This window comes from Herpailurus yagouaroundi, unplaced genomic scaffold (assembly GCF_014898765.1).
Source record: "Herpailurus yagouaroundi ecotype Mexico unplaced genomic scaffold, PumYag 221, whole genome shotgun sequence".
Classification (NCBI taxonomy): Eukaryota; Metazoa; Chordata; class Mammalia; order Carnivora; family Felidae; genus Herpailurus; species Herpailurus yagouaroundi.
This window is the reverse complement of record NW_024412452.1, coordinates 9,866,966-9,886,808: the sequence shown is the minus strand read 5'-3', so window position 1 is coordinate 9,886,808 and position 19,843 is coordinate 9,866,966. Positions and strand designations below refer to the sequence as shown.

At 43.9% G+C, this 19,843-nt stretch overlaps 1 protein-coding gene across 4 annotated transcripts in view; it reads right to left on the bottom strand.

Moving 5' to 3' along the window:
• LOC121019228 (electrogenic sodium bicarbonate cotransporter 4) overlaps positions 1-19,843 on the bottom strand; it is a 99,908-nt gene that overhangs the window by 20,060 nt on the left and 60,005 nt on the right. For all 4 annotated transcript variants that reach the window (XM_040458459.1, XM_040458457.1, XM_040458458.1 and 1 more), the window contains one exon: positions 18,727-18,856. In XM_040458459.1, the coding sequence (XP_040314393.1) occupies positions 18,727-18,856 (130 nt within the window). The remainder of the gene's footprint in view (positions 1-18,726; positions 18,857-19,843) is intronic.

Sequence of the window (19,843 nt, the reverse complement as noted above, 5' to 3'; positions counted from 1 at the left end):
ATCAAAATCCTAGAGGAGAACATAGGCAGCAACCTCTTTGAGCTTAGCCAGAGCAACTTCTTACTAGACACATCTCTGAAGGGAAACAAAAGCAAACATGAACTATTGGGACTTCATCAAGATAAAAAGCATCCGCACAGCAAAGGAAACAATCAACAAAATTAAAAGGCAGCCTATGGGATGGGAGAAGATATTTGCAAATGACACATCTGATAAAAAGTCAGTATCCAAAACCTATAAAGAACTTATCAAACTCAACACCCAAAAGGCAAATAAGCCAGTGAATAAATGGGCAGAAGATATGAATAGACACTTCTCCAAAGAGGGCATACAGATAGCTAACAGACACATGAAAAGATACTCAACATCACTCATCATCAGGGAAATACAAATCGAAACCATAAGATACCACCTCATACCTGTCACAATGGCTAAAATTAACACAAGAAATAACAGGTGTTGTTGTGGAGAAAGGGGAAGCCTCTTGCACTATTGGTGGGAATGCAAATTGGTGCAGCTACTCTGGAGAACAATATGAAGGTTCCTAAAAAAACTGAATATAGAACTACCCTATGATCCAGCAATTGCACTACTAGGTATTTACCCAAAGGATACAAAAATACAGATTTGAAGGGGTGCATGTCCCCCAATGTTTATAGCAGCATTATCAACAATAACTAACAATGGAGAAAGCCCAAATGTCCATTGACTGATGAATCGATAAAGAAAACACACACACACACACATTGCAATATTACTCAGCCGTAACAAAGAATGAAATCTTTCTATTTGCAACAACATGGATGGAGCTAGATGTTTTATGCTAAGCGAAATAAGTCAGAGAAAGACAAATGCCATGATTTCACCAATATGTGGAATTTGGATGAACATATGGGAAGGTGGGGGTGGGGGTGGGGAGGAAGAGGAGAGAGGGAAACATACCACAAGAGACTCTTAACGATAGAGAACAAACTGAAGGTTGATAGAGGGAGGTAGATGGGAGATGGGCTGGATGGGTGATAGGTATTAAGAAGGACACTTGTAATGAGCATTGGGTATTGTATGTAAGTGATGAATCACTTAATTCTACTCCTGAAACCAATATTGCACTGTGTGTTAACTAAATAAAATTTTTTTTAAAGTATCAACTGGAACCTGGTTACTCAGGGCTGGTCACACATGTGTTCAGTGTCTGCCTTATGTGGTGTGGTTCGCTGGGAGCAGAGAAAGCATTCCTGACAAAAAAAGTATTTCCCCATGGCTTCTACTGTGGGGCATGAAGATTCTACACGTCCACTCTGGGTTTTGGTTCTGAAAGTTCATGTTAAAATACAAATGTCATTTGGGGAAGGAAAGAAATTAAACCAAGGATGTGTAGGAATTTGTTCTTTCTGGAAGACTTGGCATCAGAGGCTGAGTTGAGGAGTGGAGTGAGATGGCCTTGGACAAGGCAGCCGTGGCTGCAGTGACCCGTATCTCTCCTGCAGAGGGCAGCACCACACAGCCTGGAAAGCTGCCAGGAGAGCAAGGTTAGCAGGCTCCATTTTGCAAGATGTCAACCCCAACTTAGTGGGTAGCTTCAAGCTATTCCAGTCAAAATCCTAAAAGAGTATTTTGGGGCCCTGACTAATTCTGAAGTTTGTCTAAAAGTGGTTGAAGAAAGGCTAAATAGGAAGAAGAACGGATGGACATGCTTTTAGCAGATAAACACACTTGCCGAAAAGCTGGAGTACTTAAAATAGTTTATTTCCAGTCTAGATATAGACAAAAGGATCAATGAACAACAGTCCAGAAGTAGACCTGGGCCCCCTATGGGAATGTAGGTTTTTATAGGAGTTGTTTAAAAGATGACCAACCTAAAAATAAAAAAAACTGTAACCTCTCAACCTACCTCTCACCAAACACAGTATTAAATTCTACGTGGGTTAAAATCTAAACATAAAATTGGGGCGCCTGGGTGGCGCAGTCGGTTAAGCGTCCGACTTCAGCCAGGTCACGATCTCTAGGTCCGTGAGTTCGAGCCCCGCGTCAGGCTCTGGGCTGATGGCTCAGAGCCTGGAGCCTGTTTCTGATTCTGTGTCTCCCTCTCTCTCTGCCCCTCCCCCGTTCATGCTCTGTCTCTATCCCAAAAATAAATAAACGTTAAAAAAAATTTAAAAAAAATCTAAACATAAAATTAAATCTATGATGGAATATTATTGACTCTTAAAAAGAAAGGAAACTCTGACACATGCTACAACCTTGAAACTTTATGCTAGGTGACATAAGCGAGGCCTAAAGATAAACATTATATGATTTCCACTTGCATGGAGACCCAGGGTAGTTAAATTCACAGAGACAGAAAGCAGAGTGGCGGCTACCAGGGGCTGAGGAGAGTGGGGAGTGGGAATTTGAGACAGTAGAGAGGTTCAGTTTTGCAAGATGATAAAAGTTCTGGAGATGATGGTGGTGATGGCTGCAGAGCAGTGTGAATATACCCGAGGCCACTGAACCTTACACTTAACAATGGTTAAAATGGTAAAATTCATGTTTTATATATTTCACCACAATTCAAATAAATAATTTAAAATGTATAAAGAACAATACAAATATACTAGAAGAGAATATGAAAGAGTCTTCTAATATTCTTAGTTGTACAGAAAGAATTCCTAGACAAGATGTGAAGCCACAAGGGGAAAAACGGACAGATTTTGTTACATAAAAATAAACTAAAACATCCGTATTACAAAATAAGACACAGTTCAAAGAAATGCAACATAGTGGGAAAACTGTTACAACACACAGGGCATCAAAAAAACTGGTATCTATACTATAACAAAACTCCATCACATTAATAAGAAAAAGTCAAATTACCCAAATGACGAGCAAACATTTCTGGAAAGAAATGAAGAGGGCCAAGAAGATTTTTCAACTTTACTGGTAATTGAGGACATTTACATTATTGGAGATTAAATGACATTCTTTATTTCTCCTATTGGCAAAAATGAAAAGGGCTGACAACTTCCTGTGTTGGTGAAAACACAAGGGGATACAGGCAGGGCACTAACTTAGTAGATGTGCATGCACAGTGCATGTGTATGTAAACAATGTGTGTATATGCTGTGTAGCAGCATGGTCTTGGTGTGGGGACTGGGCAGCTGCTTTAAACATTTAGTGTGCATGTTTTTTGCTGTAATGGTTCCATTTCTAGGAAATTAATGCAGAAATATCACAGTAGTATGTCTACAAGAATACTCAACTGCAGCCTTGTCCATTGAGGTGAAGAACTAGAGACCGCCAGTTTCCAGTAGGTCCATCGTCACATTGATTCCCTGCATCCCTGCCACAGAATACCCCTCAGAGGTCAAAAGTGTGAGGATGAATTATGCATACTGACAAGATAATACCATGCCATTTCAGAAACAAACAAACAAACAAACACACACACATCTATTTGTTTGGCCACATGTGTCTAAAAGTGCCTGGCAGAAGCTTTGGAAGGCTACCTGTCAAATGGTTAACAAGATGGTTACTTCTGGGGAGAGGAGTGGGTTTGCTGGTGGGGGAGGGATTAAGAGACTTTCACTCTGTTTGGCTTAATTCATGTAGCAACAGCACAGCCTATAGAGCCAGACAACCAGGTTTGAATCCCAGCTCCATCATTTACTAGCTATGAACCTTATCATTTTGTTTTCTACAGGAATAACAGCATTAACTAATTAATATTATTAATTATTAACCGTAGCAATCAGAGCAGTGCCTGACATATAATGCTCATTCTGTTGGTGTTAGCTATTAATATAGAAATAAAGAATATTGCTTTTGTCACTTTAGAAACAATAAAAGATAAGAAAGTAGAGGGATTCAAAGATCTCCCAACCAGAGGACACCGTGGTTGATATTTTGATGACTCCCATTATAGATCTCTGTGTGTATAAATGCATATGTGTACATGGGCACATACACAATTTTGCATTAATGACACCACTGAAAAGGCAGAATATCTACTGGACATTAATTCTTTCATGTCTATAAATACTGATATCATTAAAGGCTCTTTAGTATTTCACTGTGTGAATGGATGACAACTGATATGACTAATCCTCACTTGGTGGACATTTAGGTTATTTCTAATTATTCTTTATCATATACAAGGCTGGATTGAATGTCCTTGGCCCGACTCCATAATTTCCTTAGGATAAACTCTCAGAAATGGAACTGCTATGTCTGTACATTTTTAAGTGTATGATATGCATTGCCAAACTCTTCTCCAGAAAGCTTCTGCCAATTTACACTTCCACCAACGTACAGGAAACCTCACATCTCTCTGAAGTCTCTCAAACCCTGGCATTGTCAGTCTTTCTTTAAGCTTATTTATTAATTTTGGAGAGAGAGGGAACACCAAGAATTTGGACATTTCTAACAAGTTCCCAGATAATGCTGATGCTGTGACCTAGGGATCACACTTTAAGAAACATTGTCTTAGGGGGCACCCAGGTGGCTCAGTTGGTTAAGCGTCTGACTTTGACGAGTTCATGATCTCTCAGTCTGTGAGTTCAAGCCCACGTTGGGCTCTGTGCTAACAGCTTACAGCCTGGAGCCTGCTTTGGATTCTCTGTCTCCCTCTCTCTCTGCCCTTCCCCAGCTCACACTCTGTCTCTAAAAAATGAATAAACATTAAAAAAAATTCTAAAAAGAACCACTGTCTTAGGATGATGATTCTTAAATTTAGGTGCACAGAAAAATACCTAAGTTGCTTTTAAAATCTTGATTTCTAGATCTATTCTAGAAATCTTGATTTCTAGATCTATCTTGATCTATTACATCAGAATACCTGAATGGAACCCAGGCAACTCTGCAATAGACTGTCCTACATAACGTTCCTGACTTGTGGGGCTCAGAGGCTAAAACAAACAGTTAATTGTAGTCAATTGTGTTTCCTGGTTATTTTGATAGATACCTGCTTCCCCCAAATAGACATCAAGTTTCTTGAGGACAGGGACCATTGTTTCCTCACTGGTGTTCCCTTACAGTCTTTAAATGCTTGCTCCTTCCTGCTTGAGGGCAGTGAGGCCTCACTGATCACTTTGGGTGAAGTCCAGTTATGAGGAAATGACTGGGGAAAAGACACAATCATAGGGCTTAAGTGTGCTTAAAAATACTTAGAATGATCTAAGCAATGATCGTCATAGTCTAGTAACATCACAAACACACACATAGACCAATGGGGCAGGAGTTGCCTCCTGATAGAAGCAGACACCTCAGACAGGAATCAGACAAACCTGGACCCAACCACCTATTCACAGGAAATACAGGGGCAGATGAACAGGTTAAGCACCATCACAGAGACACAACAAAATCCAGAATGTGGAAAGCATATGGGACAAATGCTGCTTCTTTAGCAATGACAACAATCACAAGGGAAAGAGGAGGAACCTGTAGAGAACGGCTTCAGAGACAGATCTCCCAAATGCAGTATGTGCACCAATTATATTTTTAAAATATGAGATAATCTGGGAGATATAGACACTGCCTAGATAATTCTGTGAAAATAAAGAATTAGTGTCATTTAGAAAAAATATGTGACAGTGGTATTATGGTTGTATTAAAAAGAAAGAGGCCTTTACCCCAAATAATTGAAAACAGGGTTTTGAAGACAGTCTGCGGATCAGGACCCATGGTCACAGCAGCATTATTCATGATAGCTAAAATGTGGAAGCAACCCAAGTGTCCACTAATGGATGACTGGATAAGCCAAATGTGGTATATACATAAATGGAATATTATTGCAACTTAAAAAGGAAGGAAATCCTGGCACATCCCTCAACATGGATGAACCTTGAGGATATTATGCAAAGTGAAATAAACCAGGCATGAAAAGACAAATATGGTATGATTCCACTTCTTTGAGGCATCTAGAGTGGTCAAAATCATGAAGACAGAAAGTAAAATGGTAGTTTCCAGGGGCTGGAGTAGGGGAATATAGGGGGAGTTACTGTTCAATGGGTACCGGGTTTTAGTTTTATAAGTTAAAAGAACCATGAGGATGGATAGTGGTGATGGCTGAATGTATTTAAAATCACTGAACTGCACACCTAAAAAATAGCTAAGATAGTACCATATTTTATCATAATAAAAAAATGGGAAAGGAAGGAAGAAAGAGGCCTTATCTTTTAGAAACACACACTGAAATATTTGCAGATAGAATGATATGGTGTATGGGATTTGTGTCAGTGTGATCCAGTGTGGGTGGAGGGGCGGGCAGCAAGGAGGGGGTAGAGACACAAGATTGGCCATGAATTATCTGGTAACCACTGAAGCTGGGTGATGGGTACATGGGGATTCATTCTACTACATACTACTTTTGTATACATTTAAATTTTCCATAGTAAAATGTTTAACCACTTTTCAGAATGAATAAAGGAATGGGCATTTTAGAAAGCCTTTGACCAAAGCCTGGCTTAAAAACACTCAGAAGCCTGATAAAATGGTTAATGTGTAATCCCAAACAACTCATTGCAAAGTGATCTTTACACCACAGTTGGCTTCAAAAGGTGGGGAATTAGAGTTGGAGAAGCAGGTCAAGCAGAAAGAAAATCTCCGGGCTGGAAAAGAACTCTAGGGATTTTGTCCAGGCCAGGGCAGGGCACCAGATGCCCTTCTCCCATCTGGGTTGGAGCCGAACAGAACCTTAAAGAGTCACATGTCACAGAAAGCAGTTCTCTGTCACGCAAAGAGGGTCTGGAATTGAGGCCTTTTCTGTGACTAGAAACTCAATCACAGATGCAATTAGAGAAGTCGCTGTTCAGTTTACACCAAGACTGATAAAAAGTGTCATGGGGCAAGCTACCAGTACAGCCAAGGCTTTCCAATACTCAACTCAGGATGTGAGAAGAAGAGGGAGGTTCTCCTTGTAGGCCCTGGAAAGGGCTAAAAACTAGGAGACCTAAATTCTAGTTCCATCCTCAGATGGAGACTTAAATTCTAACCCCCACTGACCCTGCCCTGGCTAGTACATCTGTGGCTCTTCACCTCCCCTGCATTAGTGTCATCTGGGAGCTTATTACAAATTCCAACATCTGAGGCTGAACCCCAGACTAATGACATCAGAATCTCAAGGGCCTGAGAATCGGACATTAGGACTTTTTAAAAGGAAGACCCAGGTCTTTAAGAGGACAGTGAACAGGCCATTATGTGTGGTTAGCTAAGAGTAAAATCTGGAGAATATAGAATATATATATATATATATATATATATATATATATATATATGAGTAAAATCTGGAGAATATAGAATATATCTGGAGAATATAAGAGTAAAATCTGGAGAAATTCTGATTGGGGTAAGGTCCTTTCTTTCTGTGCTTATTTTGCATATAATCACCATTAAATTGTGTCCTGGTTAATTTGTTTGCAAAAATTCCCCTTAAAAGAGATCAAACCCTGCATCAGACTCTGAGCTGACACCCCAGAGCCTACTTAGGATTCTCTCTCTCCCTCTCTCTCTGCCCCTCCCCAGCTTGTGCACATTCTCTCTCTCAAAATAAATAAACTTAACAAAAATTCCTCTTAGAAAATCCTAAATTCGAAGATTAAAAAAATGTAATCTATAGAATGTGAACTTTAATGTTAAGGTTATGTTGCTTCGAAACGTTTAAGACTTATATTTGCACGAATTCATTGCTTAGATGAAGTTATGTTGACTCACCTAAAAGTTGAGAAGTACATGCCCACAGTGTGGTAATTCTCCATCTACATGGCCTCCCTCACTGACCTTATTCTGTAACTCTCTCATCCCTACTCCATCACCCATTGTCCAAAGACTTGACTTCCACGTTTTAGTTACAAAGTATCAAGACATAGTGTTTTTGCTTGCTGCTAAGGCCAGTTGGTAATAAATTTTGTGACTTTAATGGATTGATTTCTTTAAATTTTTTTTTTCAACGTTTTTATTTATTTTTGGGACAGAGAGAGACAGAGCATGAACGCGGGAGGGGCAGAGAGAGAGGGAGACACAGAATCGGAAACAGGCTCCAGGCTCCGAGCCATCAGCCCAGAGCCCGACGCGGGGCTCGAACTCACGGACCGCGAGATCGTGACCTGGCTGAAGTCGGACGCTTAACCGACTGCGCCACCCAGGCGCCCCAATGGATTGATTTCTTAAAAGTAATGTGAATGTGTGTTCTCCCCTATCATCCAGCAAAGCTATTTAACTGAACTTTGGGTCATATTAACACCTTGACTTTTCCAGCAGAAACCAAAGGCCAGTGTTAATTCTCCTATGGACCAATTAAAAATTTTCCTAGAGATGTGTGAGAAACCATTAGTATGTATGTGGAGTGGGGTACCTGGATGGTTCAGTCAGTAGAGCATCCGACTCTTGATCTCAGGGCCGTGAGCTCAAGCCCCACATTGGGCGTGGAGCCTATTTTAAAAAAATGTATCTGAAATAATATAAAAACTTGTTTCCACCCAAGACCAGGTTCGGAAATTTGTCTTCATATCGTCCCAGAGATGATTAGGTCCAAGGATACTGACTAATGTTAACCAAGTTCACAAGGATTGATGTATTAGCCCAAATTTACAATGAGATTTACAACGGTTATAGGGGTTAGGTACTGTCATCTTGCAGCCCTTGCATTCTCCCCTTACAGGCAGATGCACAGGGAAAGCCAAATTATCATCAGAAAGATACAGAATCAGAATTGAGGCTAAGTGACTCAAATGTTTAAAGACTCAGGATAAAATGTCTGGAACCTTCCATTTCTGTAAATGAGATTTGCCTGGGTCTGGGACCAGACAAGTGGACACCTCTGTCATAGACTTTTCTGGAATGAACCCCGCATGCTTTCATGGTTGACTAATTTCCTGTGATTGAAAGTCTTTCCTTTTGCTAGCATAGGAGTCCCCTCTAAGGGCCTTTGGTTATCCAGTGCGATCTGGGCACTGCTGGAGACCCACTTCTCAGAAAGAGTACCCAGTAGTCAGCTGGCAGGGATGAGGCAGAGGTGCATCATTCCAGGAGCCGTGTTGAGTGGGATGGGGGTGGTTACTCTGTGCCCAAGATCATGCATCTGGTGAAGGGTCCATCCTGCTGTACATCATGTCTTCATTCAGGGGTAAGGGGGAGCCCAGAGCTAAGTGAATGCCATCAGACACAGCTATTAGCAAATCCCTTACTGGCTCCTTCAGGGAAAGGCTTCTGGAGACAAATCTCTCTGAAGGCCACTTGTTTGTGTGTCCAGGAGGTTTTTGTAATTACTCCCAAAGGACTGTCATTTATAGACTTGTCAGTCTCCCTCAGAGTCTGTTGGCACCTGTTCCTCACTGCCTCTCAGGAAAGGCCCTCCTCTCTACCTGGGTGCTCTCTCTCTCTCTCACCTGTGCTATTCAGGCCCTAGTTCAAAGGCCACTTCTTCCAAGGCAAAGCTTGAAGAGACTGCTCCTTCCTCTGACCTCCCATCCCATCTTGTGTCATTTGTCACATGGCACTTACCATAACAACGGTGGCTAAAGTTTACAGAGCACATTCTATGCACCAGACGTTATACCAAATACTTTACATGTATTATCTCATTTTATCCTCAAATCAGCCCCTTGAGGAAGGTCTGTTACTATTCACACTGTCCACATTAGGAGACTGGAGACTCAGAGGATAATGAACCTGCTCAAGGTCATGCAGCTTATAAAAGACAATGTTTAGGGGCAAATCTTTTGACTCTAGAGGTCTGTTCTCACTACATCACAGCACTCCCCTTGGGTTTAGTTATCTATGTATATGAGCACATGCCTGCCTTTTACACTAAATCAGGGGTCAAAAAGCCCACGTCCTAGGAGTTAAAAGTGCCTCACAGTTTGCTTTTGTATGACCAGCTAGCTAAGAATGGTTTTTACAGTTTTCAAAGGGTAGTAATAAAGGAGGAAAAGGAGAAGAAAAAGAGGAAGGAGAGATCATATATGAACAGAAAGCCTAAAATACTTACTATCTGTCCCTTATAAGAATTTTGTTGACACCTGCAATAGATCATAAGCATCTTGAGAAGAGATTCATTCCTGACTCATTTCAGTTCTCCCACAGGACCTAACACAACGTCCCCTAACATATTTTTAGAATGAAAGAAGAAAGGTGTGGATAAGATCAACTTTCCGAAGTTCTCCTAGACCCACAGATTAGAGCTTCCACTTTTCCACAGCCCTATGAATTGTTATAGAGCAGTAGTGACAGTAGATATCCATGTACAAAGATAGGATATGATCTCTGAGGTGCTTGTCTAAGAGGGGGACAGGTTTGCAATACTCCACCACATATACTCTCATGGTGACTTGAAGAATTCTTAAAGTTCTGGTTGGCATTAGACACATGACTGTGGCCAAAGACTAGAGTACATAAAGCACATATCTTCACTATTATACATGTGAAAAAGACATATTTGGGGTGTCTGCTCTGCTTCCATACATGGGGATATGCTCCCCAAACCACGGCCAGCCTTCCCCATACCTCCCCATAACTCTGATTTGGGTCACAGTGATGGGACAACCAAAGTTGGGCAAATCCAATGCTCTTTGAAGAATTAGGAATTGGGACTGAGAAATGGCTATGCATTGTGGAATGGTCCCTTGAGTAGATGTAAACACGGAAGCTAAGGAATGGCCAAGGATAGGGACAAATGGGAGAAGCCAGCTGCAGAGAATAAAGAAGCTGCCCAGAGAGAGGTAGAGCCAGAAGCAGAGAAAAAGGACAGCTTGGTTTCCTGGGACCAAGCTTTGAGATATCTGACCATCCCTGGGTACCATGAGGTCAGCCTGTGTTCTGCTGATGCCTCCTCCTGTTGTGTAGGTTAGCTTGGGTGGGTGTCTGTTACTTGAAGTCTCAAATGTCCTAACAATGACAGGGGCATTACCTTTCCCTTGGGCATCCTACACAGGCCCTGACAGCTCACTTGAGCTTAGACTATGGTTGTGAAGCTAGACATATCAGATGGGAAAGCTCTTGACTTTAGCACAAAGAGCTCCTGACTGACAAAGCATTTTCAGGAAGGTTTATTCCTTCAGCATCTCAGAGTCTGACAGTTCTTATCCTAATAAGACAGGAGACATAACCACTAAAATCAATGTGTGAACCTTGTTTTGATTTGAAGTTGTACAAACCAACAGTAAAGGGAGGTTTTGAGACAATTAGGGAAATTTGAATGTAGATGAAATAGCATATTAAGGAATTGTTCTCAACTTTGTAAGGAGATATAATGGCATTGTGGTTGTGTTTATAAAGAAGTCTAATTTCATAAAGATGTGTACTAAGATGTTTCTAATGTCTGGGATTTTCTCTCTTTTTTTTTTTTTTAATTAGAGAGAGAGAAAGAGAGACAGAGAGAGAGATAAAATCCCAAGCAGACTCTATGCTCAGCACAGAGCCTGATGTGGGGCTCAGTCCCACAACCCATGACCAGAGTCGAAATCAAGAATCAGATGTTCAACCAACTGAGCCACCCAGGTACCCTTGGGATTTTCTTTAAAACACTGTGGTGAAAACAAACAACAAAATGGAATTCCTAAAAGCAAACAAAAAAAGTGATGGAGAAAAATTGATATTAATCTTTGATGAAGCTGGGTAATAGATACATGGGAGCTCATTATATTGTTCTCTCTACTTTTTGTGTTTGAAATTTTCCATAAGTTATAGATAGATATTTAACGTTTATTTATTTTTGGGACAGAGAGAGTCAGAGCATGAACGGGGGAGGGGCAGAGAGAGAGGGAGACACAGAATCGGAAACAGGCTCCAGGCTCCGAGCCATCAGCCCAGAGCCTGATGCGGGGCTCGAACTCACGGACCGCGAGATCGCGACCTGGCTGAAGTCGGACGCTTAACCGACTGCGCCACCCAGGCGCCCCGATATTTAGATATTTAAAAGTAAAATATTATATACTTGGACTTAGATGAATACATATTTACATACAAATATATATGTGGATGAATCAATTGGCATCTTGGCAAGCAAAGTGGTCTGATGGTGGGGTTTCTCCCTTCTTGACAACTGCATTTGTGGGAGCCACCCGAGGATGTCCTCAGTTGTGGGGAGGTGACCCTTCCTGCCAACTAGCTTCTAGGGGTTCTGAGGAACTGCCAGGCAGTCAAGCCACATCTGGGAAGACTCCTGCCCTCTCTCCTCACATAGCTAGCCTTCCTATCCCACTCACTGGTCAGCTAATCCTATCTTAGCATCCTGAGTCCACCAGGTGGTGGCCTTGTGTCACTGCCTGGCTGTCCACACAGGTGCAGACTGGTGCTTCTCCCACCCAATAGCAGGCCCTATGAAGGTGGCCCCTTCTGGTGTGTTAGGCTTCATGCAGCCCCCACATTGAGCTGTGTGCTAACTGTAAGTGATCACTAAATCCCTGGGGCACAGACACCCTGGCATAGCCCCTATTCTGTGTTTACACAGCTCACAGGTGAGAGCACTAGTTGCAACCAGGGCCTCTGAGGCCTGGGGGAACTTTGCCCACTTCTACCTGGGCCTTGATCCAAGTTCTTATTCATATACAATCACTATTTCCCACTTGCCCGGCATAAGTGTCAGGTATCAGTGTTTGACTAGTGGAGGGACAGGGAAGGACCATGTTAGATATTAGATGTGAAAATGGCTTGATAATAATGGTGTGACTATTCAGACCAGGAAATAAGCATCTAGTCAAAGTCAAACAACCTTAAAAACTTTCATCGGACCACAAATCTCCATGCATGGCTCCACTGCAATAAAACAGGAGGCTCCTGGCACTGCTTACCTGCCTCTGAACCACCTGGCAACCCACAGCTCCTGCAGGAGCTCTTCTGCTCCCCTGTCTCCTCCAATGAGAGATGGGTCTGGCAATTACCAGCCCCCTACACTTCTGCTAGGAACCCCCAAGCCTTGCTGCAGCCCCCCTGCCCTCTGCTCCTTGGGACCTGTCACATGGCTAGCAGCCTTTCTAGCTGCAGGCCCAGGGCCCTGCACCCTCCACCCAACAGCTCTCTTCTGACTCTTGCATCTTTAAACCACTCTCCTTCACCTGGCTCCTCTCTGTCAGCAGTCAGCATACTCAGATCTCTCCTGCTCACAAAGAACAAAAGCCTCCCTTGAGAGACCTCTCTAACTGCCGCCTTTCACAGACGAGCATCTTGCGAGAACTGTTCAACCGTACCCACCCTCGTCCTTCTGACCCTCTTCTCCACCTGCTGCCCCATCCCACCTGAGACTGCTCTCATCTCTCTATTCTCTGGATACTCTTCAGTTCTTCCCCCACTTTTGGCCACTCCTTCCATCCTGAATGTCTCCCTGCCCCTGGTTTCTAGTACATAGCACTCCTCGTGCTCCTCTCTGACCTCTCTGGCTGCTCCTCAGTGTCCATTGTGGATCCCATTTCCTCTGCCCATCCCTTAAATGTGAGTGACCTGGGGGTTCTGCCCTGGAAAGTCTCCTTGTCTATGGATTTAATTCCTATCCAGATGCTCATCACTCACAAATTCATGCTTCCCTACTGAGCTACAGACCTCCATATCTATATAATGACCTGATGGATGTCTCCACTTGGAGTTTCCCCAAACAGAACATGTCCAGAGGGAACTCATCAACAACCTCCACCAAAACAAATCACTCAACACTAGAAAAACGTGCTACCCCTCCTGTGTTTCCTAAATTGTTACCTCAAGTCCCCCACCTGCTCAACCTGGAAACCTGGGCATCTCCCTGACTAACCTGCTTCCCAATATGCCATCTGTCATTAAGTCCTATCAAAATTCTACCCTTTAAGATAGGTCTCAAATCCTGCAAAAAGATCAGGGGTTGCCAGGGATTAGGGAGGAGAGAGAGATGAATGAGCAGATCTTTAGGGCAGTGAAACTACCGTGTATGTTACTATAATGGTGGCTACATGTCTTTATACAGTTGTCCAAACCCATAGTAGGTACGACACCAAGAGTGAACCCTAACATAACCTATGGACTTTGGGTGATAATGTGTCAATGTAGGCCCATCAGTAGTGACAAATGTACTGCTGTCATGGAGGATGTCTGTCAGTCACAAGGGAGGCTATGCATGTTCAGGGGCAGGGGGCATATGGGAACTCTGTACCTTCTCAATTTTGTTGTGAATCTAAAACTGTTCTAAAAAAATATATCTAAAAGGAATATATATATAAACTTATATGCTAAAAAAATATGTCTCAAATCCACCCCCTTTCTCTGTTCCTACTGCCAATGTCTTGGTCCAGGGTCTCATCTCTCACCTAGTCCAGCCTCCTAACAGGCCCAGTCTTGCCTCCTTTTATATATTCTCCACACTGAAGCCAGAGCAGACTCTCTCAAACAGACAATCCTGCTCCTCTCCCCCTCAGTGGCCCTCCAAAGCTCTCGGCATCAAATTCAAGCTCCACAACATGGCCTGCATAGGCCCTCCACGATTAGCCCTTACTCTAGCACAGCCACAGGCAATTTCTGCCCCTTCCTCTGTGTTCCAGAGGCCTCTCCTCTTCCCCTTTCCATACCCTCTCCTGGTTAACTTTGGCCCAACTTTCAGGTCTCAGTGTGAACACCTTTTCCTCCTGGATGTCTTCTTAGCCCCTGCTGTCTGGGCTAGGTGTCCCTACACTGTGCTTTCACAGAACCCCCCTCATCAAATGCCTGTCTGGATAATATGCCTTTTGTGCCCCATTGGACTGAAAGCCCAAGTGAGCAGGGATGGCATCTGTCATGTTCATTTTTGTATCTCCAGCACCTGGCTCAAGTTTACAGACAGTAAACACTTTGTAAATATTAGTTAAATGAATGAAGGAGGTTTCCTGACTTCTGTGCTAAGAGCTCTCAGCTTCCTACTCTGCTTTACTCCATACAAGTAGGCAGCTCTGGCCCCACAAGCATGATCCCAGGTAAGTGGTGAGACCAGAGGTCTGGGGGTGGATTCTACTCCAGATAATCAGGGAAATGATACTAGGAGGGCATTCTTCAAGATCTTAAGTGGGAGCAGTTTCAAAGTTGAGGCAAAGTTCAGGCTTTCCCCTCCATCACATGGGAGTGTGCAAACATCTCCACATGTAGGATGCTTTTGAAAATAAACTGATATGGTTCTACCCAACTAAGCTGACCCACTTTTCCTGCCCTTCTTTCTGCCCATTCCTGGTCATTGCAGGAATGTTCTCAATGCATATGTGTCTCATAAGAACCTCTGGAAAGTTCACTTTTGGTTTTCTCTGAGTTGAGATCAGAGGCAGCTTGGATTTGGAATTTGCTTTCAGAACTCTTGGAAGGCTCTAAGCTCCAGCTATTTCTGAGTAACCTCAAAGGACTCTCCACACTTGGGTGGGTTCCAGCCCAGGTCATTCTCCTTCTCTTTCTGTCCTTGCAGCCAGGCAGACTCTTGAGAGAGGATGGAATTCTGGGTAAATTGTTTGCTAGAAGTGAGGGGGGGGGAGGGTGCCCCCACCCACCTGACCCAGCCCTCCCTTCAGGCAAGGTCAGTATCAGCAAACAGCCAGCTGCATTTTCCTCCTGGGAATGCTAAAGAGACTGAGTTAGTAAAAATCTATCTTATTAACAGCCTGACCTACCAGCATTGATCACATTAGAAATGACGCCTGCACACACAGTCCCCATCATGTGCATAGGAGCAAAGCTTCAGTGGAGCTCAAAAAGCCATTTAAATCCATCCAGGGGTGACTCCTTCTCCAAGGGCTCAAAACATCCCCCAAACTAATAACCCCTGACAAAGCACCACCAGGGAAAATTCCTTGCGGATTTGAGATTTTTACTCTGTTAATCTCCTAACTCAATAAAGCAAACACTCCTGCAGCAAATTAAGTACTTTTATTAAAGGGTCCCCTCCTCCATTCTCTTTGATGTGGGTATAGGCCTGCAACCCTCCTAGGGCCTGAGTGTCTGTGTGAGGGGTTGTCAACCCCTGAAACACCATCATTTTCTCCTGTTACCCCAAGGAGCCCCAGAACCCACTGGGATTTGCAGATTCTTGGATTCTGGAAACTTCTAAGACCTCTGGCTTCCCGGAGTAGATCTCACAGCCTGTCAGCTGAGGGAAATGCTTCCCATTCTTTTGTGGGGGTGTGGCCTGGCCCTAAGCACCTCTACTGTTGCAGTTTGCCTGGAGGAGTCTCTGGCACAACTGTCCAGGCCAAGGTGGACTTGTTGGCCAATGGTCAAGCCTTTCCCCTGATCTTTTTACAAGCTTGCTGGTCATACCTCCAACAGTGAGCTGGAAACCTGATGGGGTTAGCTGGAGAAAAGATTAAAGGAGGCAAGGTAGAGAAAGGGGAGGTAGGGAGGTCTGAGCTCCTCTTTTCCCCACTGTTTCCTGCCCCACATTGGCCCCCAAGCTACTTCTCTTTCACATCTGGAATTGGGTTAAGCCATTTGGACTTCTTTTAGTCATTACTGTCCTCTCATTATTGGTTTGAGGTCTATTCAGGACCCTTCCAGGATCTCCTCAAATGCTATCCTCAGAAAGCCTAGCTTGTGGGGAAACCCACCAGCTTACAGATGGTAACTGTCAGATCAGATCCCTTTATATTTCAGGAGGAGCCTCCCTCTAGAAACATCATAACCTACAGTTTATCAGTTTCATTACAGAGTTCATAGTGTAGAAGGCTCTATGGATTCATTCTCAGAGAAACTAGAAGCACTATTATTGTCTATAGAGGCAGACAATTGGGTCTCTGAGGGCCCTGAGGATTTCTTAGCAAGGGCTCTGTGGGTGAGTGTGATAGGCCCTCATGGAAGGTCTGTCCTGGTAATTGTTGCCAGTGATCCTGGATGCAGACCTTGCCCAGTGGAAAGAAGGCACTCAGTCCTTACTGGGTCTCTGAGAAGACCCTTCGCAATGTTCCATCTCTTTACTTGCCCACCTTGGACAAGAAAGGGATGGGAAGCACTAGCTCCTCAGAGGCATTAAGCCACAGTAGCCCAGACTGAGCTCTGGTCATTTGAAATGTCCTATCCTTTCTTCTCAGCCCTGAATAGATGCTCTAGTCTCTGTGGCTGTCTCCATTTATTTCCCATCCCAGTGGAATTGCCTCCAGACTTATGTCTTCCCATGGAAATACAAACAGAGTCCCTGGAAGTTGGAGGAAATGGAAGGAGGTAGCAGAGAAAATGGGGAAAGCATGACAAAGTACATAAGCCCTCAAGTTAGGGTCAGACAGGCCTGGGCTATAACCCAGACTCAGCTACCTGCATACTCTGACCCTTGTAAGCTATTTGCCCTTCTAAACCTCAGGATCCTCATCTATAAAATGGGGATAATAATAGTTCCCACCTTCTCAGGGTCATTGGGCAGCTTGAGGGAAATGAGCCCACAAATTATTTAGCATATAAAAGAGCTCACTGAATGGCTGATAAATAGAGGTTCAGGGGCTTCCAGACAGGGATTGGGGCCAGCCATGAGGCTAGGAATTCCTTCCTTCCCTGAGGCCTGCAGGGATTTGTTAATCCACCCAATGGCATTTGTTCCAGGAGAGATTGGAAGGAGGAGGTATAGGATGTCCAAACCTCCTCTTCCTCGCTCCATAAAGCGATTTACTTCCCAGGTGAGTGACTGCTGATGGGTGAGGAAGGATCCCAGGCCATGGCTGGAGCAGCTGCCAGGATCTGGGTATCCTGGTGGCTCCCAGGCAGAACTAGTCCTAGGCACAGGTGGAAGTTAGTCCATGCATTCTCAACCAGGGCAATATCATCTCCAAAGAGGTCTCAGGAGAGCAAAAAAAATTTTTTAGGTATTACCATGGTTTGTGGCACTCCAAAGTTTAAGCCAACCTCACAGAATCATGTCCCTTAGTATTTAATTCCTCTCATTAGAATAAATTAAATCAAATTCCAATTTAATAAAGTTAATTTAAATTAAAATTTCTTAGGGGCGAGGCACAATAAAAAAAAAAAGGTTGAGAAACGTTGGTATGGTCCATTTTCTGGACTTTCTCAGCTTCCTTCCCAGGGTCCCTCCTCTCCCATTGGCCCTTTTTGCTGCCTCCTTCCTTTTCCTTGGACTCGTGGCATCATTTGGTGTTGCTGACCAGTGCAGTGCATTTAGAAGCCCACTCTGTCCCAAGCACTGTGTATGGCCAGCACTATTCCTTACTCCAATCCTCTTTTGGCTGCATGACTTCACCACGTGGTTTCCCTCCAGCTTTCTGACTCTTCTCTTCCTTCTACTGCTCTATATACACAGTTTTTCTCCCCCCCCCCCCCCCCCGCCAATATGTGCCTCCAGAGCTCCACTCTGCCTGTCCCACCCCAAACTCTGCAGAGTCTCTTTTCTTCAGAGGCCCACTGGCCATCCCACCTGGATTTTCCATGGTATATATTTTCCTTCCTCCAGGAAGCCCTCCCTGCCTACCCTACCCCCTTGGTGCTTTCCCTTCTCCTACAGCATTTAGTTTGAACCATTTGACAAGAAAGGATATATATCCTTGCATTATTCTCTCATGGTCTCATGGATGTCTGTTCTACTTTTCCACTTGGATTTTAACCTCTTTGAGAATAAAGACAAAGTGATAAGTATCTGTTTGCTCCTTAGTGTCCAGCCCAGTCCTGGACACTAGGGAAGGCAGAAGGGGAGGTCTTTAGGGACCAGGAAGTGCCCCAGCAGAACTTAAAGTGCAAGATACCACTAGTCAATTGTCCTTCCCACCAGGAGGGTCAGCTCAGCCTGGGCCCCAGGCAGACTGTAGTGGGAAGCTCCCTTCTCCCTTCCCTTGGACTCCACCTTACCTGGCTGACTCCTTCCACTCCATCTGGTCTCCATCATGCTGCAGAGTGTCCATCTCTGTGAAGAGGGTAGGGTTGGGAGCCTCATCTTCCTCCCCCAGGATGTCCTGGAGCTGCTCAGCAGCTGGAGACCCTGCAAAAAGAGGGCAGCAGGGTCTGCTGAATGGCCTGGGGGAGGCAGAGGGCTGCAGGGCCAATTGAAATGGAGCGGGAGCCGGGTTCAAGAGAAAAGTATTTCCGAATTTAGTAAAACTAAGTCCAGTTTCTGGGCAAAGCTAGACTCATGCCTCTGCAGTTGGATGTGGGTGAAATATTCTTTGAGATAAAAGGGATGAAGGATTTAATCTGCATTCAGACTCCAGGGTCTTGTAGCTGACAACAAAGAAGGATAGAAAATGGCCAAAGCTGGGAAGTAGCAAGGACAGGAAACAGAAAAGTGAGAAAAACTCTGACCCAACTTCAGCATAACAAACCCAGAAGGACTCCTTTTCTCATTGGGTCCAAGACCAGTCAACTCCCAGTGTTGGCCTTGAAGGGGCAGTCAGCTCTGCAAAAGGATGTGCTTGTACCAGTGTGCCACATGAGTCCACCTTCTTCATGGGCAAAGTGACAACCTATTCCTGCACTCCTGGTCTGCCTTCCAACTGCCCACTGGAGGTCACCTCCTAGGTGTCTCTCAGGCACCTCAAAAGTCAGCATTCTAACACTGAAAATGTACTCTGCCCCAAACATGTTCCCCCTTTTCCTGCTTCCCTTCCTTCTTTCCTTTCTCTCAATATTTCATGAAAGTCTACTATGTGCCAGGCATTGTTCCAGGTGTCGGAAAAAAAGCTGTGAAGAAGGCCCATACATCCTTGTTCTCTTGAATGTCTGCTCTAGTGGCAGAAACAATAAACAAGTAAACAAATGCATAAATAATCATTTCAGGTAGTGATAAACATCCTGGAAAAACAACAACAACAACAACAACAAGAGAACTACATTAGATAGATTGATTAAGAAAGACCGCTCTGAAGAGCATGTGTTTGAGTTGTGACTTGGAAGATGAGAATGAATTACTTTTGCATCTCTGGAAAAAGAGTGCTCTGAGTGTTTCAAAGACCCTGACATGAAAATGGGC